The sequence below is a fragment of the Belonocnema kinseyi genome, chromosome 8, assembly GCF_010883055.1.
Source record: "Belonocnema kinseyi isolate 2016_QV_RU_SX_M_011 chromosome 8, B_treatae_v1, whole genome shotgun sequence".
Classification (NCBI taxonomy): Eukaryota; Metazoa; Arthropoda; class Insecta; order Hymenoptera; family Cynipidae; genus Belonocnema; species Belonocnema kinseyi.
Window position 1 is genome coordinate 29,109,572 of NC_046664.1, and position 10,532 is coordinate 29,120,103.

General features: G+C 36.8%; 1 protein-coding gene across 1 annotated transcript in view; it reads left to right on the forward strand.

Annotated features, from left to right (window-relative positions):
* Nucleotides 1-8,619, forward strand: part of LOC117179023 (protein disabled) — a 21,940-nt gene extending 13,321 nt beyond the window's left edge. The window contains exons 2-7 of the mRNA XM_033370647.1: nt 338-552; nt 654-797; nt 1,428-1,571; nt 2,631-2,879; nt 2,959-6,173; nt 6,311-8,619. Of these exons, the coding sequence (XP_033226538.1) occupies nt 338-552; nt 654-797; nt 1,428-1,571; nt 2,631-2,879; nt 2,959-6,173; nt 6,311-7,178 (4,835 nt within the window). The 3' untranslated portion in view covers nt 7,179-8,619. The remainder of the gene's footprint in view (nt 1-337; nt 553-653; nt 798-1,427; nt 1,572-2,630; nt 2,880-2,958; nt 6,174-6,310) is intronic.
* The last annotated feature ends 1,913 nt before the right edge of the window (nt 8,620-10,532 follow it).

Sequence of the window (10,532 nt, forward strand, 5' to 3'; positions counted from 1 at the left end):
AAAAATACAAATGTTTTTTTGTCTCCAGATATTTTACTTTTTAACTAGAAAGAAGGTTTTGCAAAATCTTTTAAACAATTTTCTCTATAATTTGGAAAATGATACGATTAAAAATTTTTTCAAATCACTGTAGAGCTTATCAGCAATAAACGCTCTTCTTGAAACAAAAAATCGATTTCTGAATTTTAATAACATTCTTCAAAATATGAAAAACGAAGAAAGAACATCTGCTACTTTTACAGAATTATACGTTAATGCAGCCAAAAAATCTATATCTTATATTTTGCAGTTGCTCTTTGTTTGCAATTTTTAAATAAATTAAATATTTCTGTTGCAGTCAAAAATGAACCTACTAGATTTTTGGGGGAAGGTGTATCGTTCAAGGCAAAGCTGATAGGGATTTTGGAAGTTTCGGAAGCACGTGGAGATCGAATGTGCCAGGCTGCTTTGGCAGATTTAAAAATGGCCATTCGAGCTGCTGGTGAACACAAACAACGAATCACTGTCCAAATCAGCATCGATGGATTGCGGCTACGAGATGAGAAAACCGGAGTAATTAAATAATACCCAATTCAAATTGATAGTTTTCCCTTTTTTATAATAATAAATACAACAATACTAAATTTTATTACCAAAAATACGAATTTTTTCAGGATTGTCAATATCACCACCCCGTTCACAAAATATCCTTCATTGCTCAAGACATGAGTGATTCCAGAGCTTTCGGCTACATTTTTGGTTCACCTGACATGGGTCACAGATTTTTCGGTATAAAAACAGACAAGGCAGCAAGTCAGGTGAATTTTCCACAATTCTATTATCTACAAAATAATATCCATCATTTAATCATTTTCAACAAAAATTTTCCTAATATTTCCTTTCCTGTTGTTTTTATTTGTATTTGGCAATGCAACCGAGTAAATAGGGTTGAAGTTACAGAATGCTATTACATCGTGTCAAGTCGCAATGATACTTCTATTGTGCAAGGCGCAAAATTATATTTACATTAGTCCAGATTTGACAACAGCCTCAGAATGAAACTAACAACATGCAACGGTGGTCTACTCTAATTTCGTGAGCGTGTGTAAATAATTGCGTTACTTTGTCGGTTTGTCGCCAATGACTCCCTTCGATTACCGATATAACTTTCGGATTAGACTCGGTTGGCCTCACTCCCTTTGATAGGGACGCAGCTACATATATTGCACCCTGGTGGGCTTCTTGAAATTCAAATCGTCCTCCGTTTCGAAAAACCCAACCACCCTAATTTCACACTTGCTTGCATCTCAAAAGATTCCTTATATTTTATTATTTCAATTTCGGGTGTGAATTTGTATAATTTACAGGTTTATCCTCACCCCCATACTGTGCACTACTTTAATTATTTTTCCCAAAATTTTGTTTTCAATTAATTAATTTATACACAGGTTGTAATAGCAATGAGGGATCTCTTTCAAGTGGTTTTTGAACTGAAGAAAAAGGAAATTGAACTAGCGAAACAACACATTGAACAAAATACGATGAAGTTCCACTCGCCTGGAATTTTTGTAGATCCATCACCGGACACAAAGGTAAGTAAATTACGTTTTCTCCAAGTTTTCTGTTTTTGGCTTTTTTAGGTTGGTGAATTAGGCTTGAAACGTCGTATCGTAATCTTAGAAAAGTAGAGTCGAAGCTAATAAGAGAGAATGAGAATTTTTGAGGTTGAGGAGGCCGTTCAAAATGCATGTCACCAATTTCAAACACACTATCGTTTTTCCTCAGCTCATGTCAGATAACAAAAATTTCATGCTAGATTATTCATCCAACTTGTCCTTATAAAAATGCAATAGTAGAAACAAATTATAACCTTCAATTCATTTTGGTAATCTATGATCATTCTAGCGAGAGATGTGCAAAATCCGAAGCTACTGTCCAGCTATAAGTTTCAAAGCATTCTGCCTGCGCAGCTACAAGCTTAGCTCGGTTTGTGGACGTCTTAAATGTAATTTCTTTAACGATTATCATTATTTTTCTTCATCCTTCATTTTGTGGTGACGTGATCGTTAAATGGCCTCTATCGAGCAATTCAAGAAGAAAGCAAACACCATTGATTTGTTATTTTGATTTTGTATCTCGTTTTTAAAAATTTGTGGCATCTCTAAACACAGAAGAAAAGATGAATTCGGGAAATAATTAAGAGCAGTAAGATCGTTAAATCTGTGTCGTGAAAGACGCAAAAAGTGTCTGCTACTTCTTGTGTAGGGTGCGGCAGGTAGCGAGACTTCTCACCATCGGACAAATTCCGAAGTCGAGAAATCTATTGGGAGAAAGCACGAGTCACAAAGTGGAGTGGTAGCTGATCTTTTGGACCTACAGTTTGAACTGAACTCGTTACAGCAGGGTATTCATCAAATGGATAAGATCACACCGGACAATCCAAGACCCACCGAGGACCCGTTCGATGCTGATCCCTTTGGGGACTCGTTTGCTAACATGAAGGTACTCAACTTTGGATGTCGAATTCGTATTTGACTTGGTTTCTGAATTCTCTTTTTCTAGCTTCTACTCAAACTGAAATGATAATTATAAGAAAATATATAATTTAGTTCTTTGATCTAAATGAACAATTGGTGCGCATGGTGTTTCAGGTCAAAGAGAACGTGCAACCTATTTTACCTCCACCACCATCTTCAAGAAGGGGTCATTTCGAACGCCAGCAAACGGTTCAGCCAACCTCTACTTCTTCGTCATCCAGTCCGATCACCACAGTCACTAGCAAAACTCCACCTCCCTATGGTTCCGTTCATTGGTTCGATAAAGAAACAGAAGACCTCTTTAATGATGGAGAACTTTCAAGCCTTTCCAGGAATCTCACAGGGGATAAAGACAAGGAAAGTGTAAGTATCTCATCATTATCTCGAAAAGTCCTATTTGAAATAAGGGAACAATACTTAATTTAAAAGAGATTTTTTTCAGGATTCCAGCACGCCTCATAGCTACTACGCCAGCCAGCAAGTAGATGTCTTCACAGAACTAGACCCTCTAGGAACCGGGTTGATAAAACCGTACGTTGACAAGAAAGACTTCTTTCAACATTTAAAGAATCCCCCAAAGAAAGTATTGAAAGACTTGGCTACTACAAGTTCAAACGACACCTTCCCTACAGACTTTAAGATATCGAATATCAGTGATCCAATAGAACCACTAAAACAACAAAATAACGCTTCGAGTTCTGATAACTTTGACGACAATGGCTTTGCCAACTTTGAAAAGTTCAACGACAACGAAACAAATCCGAGGACAAGTTCACCACTCCTAAAGAGGGAATCTTCTCCCAGAAATAATTACCAGCCCCTATCGGTTTCCCTTCCACCCGAGGAGGACGGACAGAAAAACCATTCTGGTTCTACTTCAAACTCTTCAGTTTTGACTAAAATGGATAGAGATTCAACTGAATCAACGCAAGGTTTGATTAAACTTCCTAGTCCTAGGAAATACTTACAATACTCCAGGAAAGATTATGGTGTTGATCTCTCGGGAAGTAGGACTCAATCTACGGATAAACCTTTCCCGATTGATTTCTCTAGGACGAGTGATTCTCCAGCTTCTCCCATGAAATCTGGCTCCTCAGATGCAAATTCTAGACTTTCTAGTTCCAGTGTCGAAATGGACACTGTTCCCGAACCACCACCGAGGGGTTCTGGAAGCATTCTGATAAATCCTCCACCACTTCCACCAAAGAAACAGAGTGCCAGAGGTGCGATAAAACCTCCACCAAGGCCACCTTATAGTGAGGGGCATTTCCACTATGATTTTCTTGAAAAAGAAGAATGTTCTCCTTCACCAACAAGAAAGAATAAGAACAGAAGTCCAGCAAGAGACATGAAGAGTCAATTTGATGATAATTTCAGTCCTCCGATGCCACAACTACCGAAAAGATCTGAGCAGACTGCCTTTTCGGAATCAAATTTTGAAGACTCTTTTAGCTCGATTATCCCTCCTTCTTTGTCTTTGCTTTTCCAAAATTCTAATTCAAATAAAACTTCATCTACTGAAACTAAAAAACCAAAACCTTCTTTGGATATTACTCTGAGTCAGTTGACATCATCAAATCTTAGTGAATTAGCAACAAGCTTGAATATGACTGTGACTGAATTAACTAGTCTAACTCTTCATCAGTTAACAACATGTTTGTCCGAATTGTCTGCCAAAGAAGCAAAGGTGAGTCAAAAAACCACGACTCCAGTCACAGAAAAAGTACCTCCCAAACCGCCGATATCAGCCAAGATGGTAGAAACAGCCTTCGTTTCCAACGAACCATTATTCAAAGCAAACTTTGATCAGGAACCAAAAACATCGGATAGTGCCTACGATAAATACGCTGTTTTTCGAGAGTTACTGGACACGGAGACTGTACCAAGTGTAAATACAAAAGAATTAGTGAAAAACGACAGTCATTCAATGGAATCAGATGTCCAGGAAGAATCAAGACCTCCGGAGGAAAAGGATGTGGAAGAGAAGAATAAGATGGAGAATATTGTGTCTTTGAAAAACCTGACTGTAAAGTTACCACCAGTTTCTGAAAGTTTAGTTAAAAACGAGCCAACGCCCGATGAACAAGAAATCCGTTCTGATTTCCCTGACACTAAAATAGAAAGTATAATAACGGATAAGGAGGAAGACAAAGTTGAAGGGAAGAGACTTTCGCGTGATTCTTCGAATGACAGTGAGGAAGGCACTGAACAGGAGGACCCAGTTCAAGAATGTAACGAAGTAGTAAAGGATTCGAAATCCAACATTTTAGAGAAGAAGGAAATGCCTTTATGTGAGACGGAACCTCTACCAGAGAAGGTGGAAATCAAGCAATCTACGTCAACTTCAAGTGATAGATACGCAGCCTTAAGAGAGATTATCGAGGAGACCGAACAGACCTCCATAATGAATGAGACGGAATCTTCAAACTTTATCAGTTCGCCACGTAGAACGTCACCTATTAGAACTTCACCTCTTAAGACTTCTCCAATCAAATCCTCGCCAGTTACAACATGTAAGTCATCAGTTGAGGTAGATCTAATGATCTTATTCTCTGACAATCTTCCGCAACCTTCAATTAAACCTTCTACGAAGATAGAAGAGGCAAAAATGATGGACATATTCGAGGAGATCAAGATGCTGAACGTGGAAACTCCATCAGCAATCAGTAAACCGATTACTGGATTTGAAGACGTCTTCTGTCCTCTTTCTGATTCCAAACCAGGCAAGGAAAATGCTAGGGATGAAGAAAACTGGGCTAAATTCGAGGCGAACGTTTTTCAATCCGAAAAATCTTACGGAGAGAGTCACGGTTCGGTTGGCGGAACTTCACCATGGTCGCCTGACGGTAAGGAGTTTCTCAAGGAACCTCAAATAAGATCAGGAATTCAAAGGAATTCAGGCGAAAGTGACAATGAATGGAAAGACGAAGAAGAAAGTGAGGAGAGCAATGGAAGATACAGAGGGGAGGGAGGACCTTATGGTAGACCACCATTTGCAATCGGATTTGAAGAAAGGCTCTATTACGAAGAGGGTATGGAACCAGGAGACAAAGATAGAAGCTTTAGAGAAAAGATGGGAAGAAAAACAAGAGGAGGCGTACCATGGGCAAAACCTGGTCACAGAGCTCGTGATCCAACACCATGGCACGAAGATGCTCGATGGGAGGAAGAAAGGAAGAGGTATCTTCATAGAAAGATACCTTATAAGGATGAGGAGGAGTATAAGGCTTATTGGAAGTGCAGACCGAAGCAGAGACCTTGGAATGGTGATCGAGAAGGATTCTGGCCTCATGATGATCCCTATTATGAGGAAGAACATGGCAAGAGGAGATTGATGTTGTGGAGCGAAGAAAGAGATAGCAGGGAGAGTAGGGATAATAGAGAGGGTAGGGAGAGTCGAGAGGGTAGAGATAGGTTTAGTAGTCAGGAAAGTATGGGATATGATGATGAGGAGAGATGGACGAGAAGAGAGTACGAGAGGAGAAGATGGGAAGAGGATGGAACTTTCTGGAATCGACGGGCTCCGGATGGTGATTATCCTCACAAGGAAGTCTTCAGGAAGCACGATCCACATTATGCGAGAGAAACTAGGCATTATGATTATCCACCGGGTTGGGAAGAGGAGTATGGACCTGAACGTGCGGATGATTCTCCTAGGTAAGAACCTTATTTATCAAAATTAAATCTTTTCTCTCTTTGAACTTCTTGCTATCCGTTAACTCCATTATATCCTTTTCCTGTTGCTCTATAACTGGTGATATCTTATTTTCACTCCCTCTTTCATTTATTCCTAGATACGTCTCCAGGAAGAGACACTGGCCCAAAAGACCTAACAGTGCTAACGACGGGAGGAATCTTGAACCTGTGTACGCAGAAGTGCGACCAAAATATACGGTTTCCAGGTCAGAATGTAGTGATAACGATTCCGATCCATACCATCGACCACACAGATCAAGGAGTCGGGACAGCTATTGGGGCAGCGACCAAGAATTCGAAAGTTGGGTCGAGAGGCCCTACTGGTCCGAGGGCGCAGATGTAAAGAACGATTCCTATCAAAAAAGAAGAATGAACAGGCACAAAACGCGTCCTCAAACTAATTCTCAAAATTCTCCTTTCGAGGACGACTTCACCCAAACTATAGAACGCAGTGAAGCTTCCTTGGACTCCTTAAGCGCTGAACCTCGATCCCGGGTTGAGGTGGAACTGAAGCATTCTCCAAGTCCCAGAAGTAGTATGAAAGACAATACGAAAAGGGACCCTAGGAACTACAAAGGGTCCAGCTACTTCGAAGACGATCTTACTCCAACAGCAAGTGCTTCTAGTGATACTTCTGACAGACCCAGACTTGGTTCTGATCTCAAGGCCACTCCTGAGGAACTGCCTTCTGACATTAAAGATCCAGACAGTTTCGTCTCTGAAGACAGTGGCAGGGACAGCTTTTTCAATGGCGAACAGAAGTTTGATGATGATACTTTTACCTTTCGGTCAGAGTTAGAGGACCAAGTGCCTGAAAAGTCGACTACTCTACCTTTGAAGAACCCGAGACCAAATAAGTATGGCAACAATAAAATTAAGGGTGACCAGTATATCAAAAAGTCTGAGTCCGTCAATATCTTTGCTCGGGAAAATGACCCGTTCGACGATGACGAATTCTTCAACTGATCCAACGCCTCGAGTTCCAGAAAGAGAACTGGTTCTCCTCGCATCACATGGAATCAGAGCACTCGCATTACTTACTCGCGCCATTCCCAAGGGACGTAAAATGCTCCTGACTTTGACGTTTCTCACACTACGGAGTGAAGAATGATATTTTTATATCGATCAAAAAGATAGAAACCTTTCTTGTTTTTCCTAGAGGATTTTCGCGGACCCTCGGGTATTGATCTTCAATCTACTGAAATGTAAAAGGACCCATGGAGAACCTTCTCTGACGACTGACGGGTACTTTGTTTCAAATTTAATTTTCAGTAGAACTCTTCTAGCTGTCCGGAATCTGAAGTGTTTGGTAGCAACTAACTTAAGTTTTATCTGTTTTTTATCTTTACTTGAAAATTCAAGAATAGTGATCGTTATTCTTCAAGGACGTAATCAAAAACCGGACAGCTAACAAGAATCTGCTCTACTAGGCAAACGAATCTAATTAAAATGTTATGTGCAATTTAGGATGATTGGATACATAAAGGACTTTAGAGAAATCAAAGGACGTATAAGCTTGAAATTGTATGAATGTTATTGTTATACCTTTAATTCTTTAGTGAAATTAATGTTTGCCCCGCAGTGCTGTGAGTGACAAAGAGAGCTAATTTTCAGTCTAATTTGATTAATTGTAAGATGAGCTAAAATGAATAGATCATTCGCTGTCGATTTAAACTGAAAAATTCAACAGCTTAGATTTTGCTGATTCGAGAATTTTTCCAGTGTAGGTTCATCTAAAAACGATTGAAATATAATGATTGAACAGAGAGAGAAGGCGAATGATCTTGCTTTAGCATCAAAGCGATTTTTCCTAATGAAAAAATAAAGATTTGTTTGAATAAACTAAAGAAGTTTGCATAGCTTGTACATCGCAATCGTTTTGCAATCCTTGAACGGAAAGTATTGGATTTAAAAATCTGGGAAATCGAATCTAGTCAATAATCCCGAATGTTTAATTTTGAAATAAACACTGAAGGATGACAATATTTATATTTTCATAGTTAAGTCTTTAATGAGATTTGTTGCTAAAACGATTAAACCGAGGGTTAATAGAACATAAAAATGAAGAATCGATTACCGAAGGTACTTTTTTACGAGTAATAAAAATATAGCAAGATCGAGAGAATAATTACTAATGTTATTTTCAAAATCGCTCTATACAAACAGGTAAATCTAAAGACTATTGTAACTTTTTGCTTTGAAATGGAGCGAATAATTTTAATGATTTAATGAAAGTGAAGTATTTAAATGTCGAAGTGAAACCTGTACGAAATGTATATCAAGAAACTATTCATTGTATAAAATTTGGGCCTCGTAATTCATCAGACAGATTATCTTGCACAGAAACATAAGACCACACCCTAAAATAAAGACTCCAAGAAAATAATTATTAGCATAAAAACAATAATTTCATCCCCTCATTAAGCGTTTCTCATTATTAATCATACATTTTATTCAATACCTTCTTGAAAATAATTTACACGAGAAAAAGATATACCTTAAATTTTAAGTGACTATTCTATGAATCCTGCATAGAGAGAAAAGTGTGAAGAGATTTCAGGGAATTTGCTCAAATATTAGGAAAGTCCATTAATATTTAAAAATAGATTCACTGGAAAAAGTCTTCTAATTTCCATTATCCTTCAGAATTTATTTGTTGAGGATGAACGAATTTTTATGTGATTTGTGAAAAAAGAATTTAGAAAATAAGTAATCGAAGAATTGAGAATACAGGTTTATAGAATTTAGACGACAGTCACTGAAAAACTGTAGATGCGCAATGAACGTTTTCCGTAACACCGCGCACGTTGCACGTTTTGCCCCTTGTGCGGCTCTTGCATCGTTTACCGACTGCTATTACTTATGATTTTGCTTACTGGAAGAATATTTGTTAGGTTGGGAATTTTCGATACTTAGAAAATTACAGGGGATTTGTTTTCTGATCGACATTAATTCTAATTATGAATATTGCAATATTCGTAATTAGAAAAGCTTGAGCTCTAAAATTTAAGATCAAGTGGTAAAGATAACTTGTCGAATCGGGACAAAATTAGAAGCTCTTTTGGAAATTCTTTATCCTAAAATATCAAAATATAAGAAACTAAATTCAAAATAAGTCAAAATTTAAATTCCACTTTAACATCCAATATTCAATCTTGATCATAAAAAAGTTTGGGACTTAAAATGGTGAACGTATTAGCAATCAGCCGTATACTTACCTAATTCTTTTTTGCGATGTAAATAAAAAAAATATATGGCAGCATTAAACAAGGCTTACAAGTCAAAAGCAACATGTTTTAAAAGTTTTTTAAGAATGTATTATATGTTATAAAAGAATTATTAAAAAATTGGCAAATTATACATTTTAAAAGATTTTTAAATTAAGAATTCAAGGAGCACCGAGAAACTCAATGTCTTTAAACTTGAAAGTTCTTGCACTCGACTTTTCTTTACAGAATTTCAGTTTCTTCTGATTTCGAAGTATTTTGATATTCAGAAGAAAAATAAAATATTGAACACTTTTTATAATAGGTAATATTAAAACTTAAGATCAATTTTTGCCTGCATCTATATTTAATTATTGTTTAGAAATTATTATTTCAAATTTAATCCTGAGTTAAAAATTATAACAAAAAATTATATAAATTAAAACTGTGCATTTTATAGAGGTTTTTACATAACAGAAAATGGTTTTTTTCACTGAGCTTATTGAAATATTTTTGAACTCCACTGTTCTTTATTTCTTATCAATTACTTAATTATTTATTTTGTGTGTTTTAAATCGCTGTTTTAGAAAAGTTATTCCATATCTAAAACAGACATGAGTAAAAGAGTATGAGATAAGAATTGAATACATTAAGAATTCTGCTTTTTATAGGGGTTCTTGTAAAGCAGAACATTTTTTTCTACCGAAGTTATTAAAGCATTTTTACATGTGTCTTTTCCTTATTACTTATTACTTTTTGAAAGTTTTGAATATTCAAAGACAAAACGGTTTGAGCCCTTCTTGAAATAAGTAAATTTTAATTTTTTGTTTCACACATTTTTAATTATTGTTCAGAAACTGTTATTTCGCATTGAAAACTAAGTTAGGAAGTGTTATAAAAGAATGGGATAAATTGAAAACTGCGCATTTTATAGAGATTTTTGTATTAAAGGAAATCGTTTTTTGTCATCAACATTAGTAAAACATTTTTCACTTGACTTTTCTTTATTGCTTATTACCTTTAGATAGTCCACAAACTTTTTAAATATTTAATGAAAAAAAGAATATCGATCCTTTTTGGAAATAAGTGAAGCCGTACGACTTTGTACGACGCT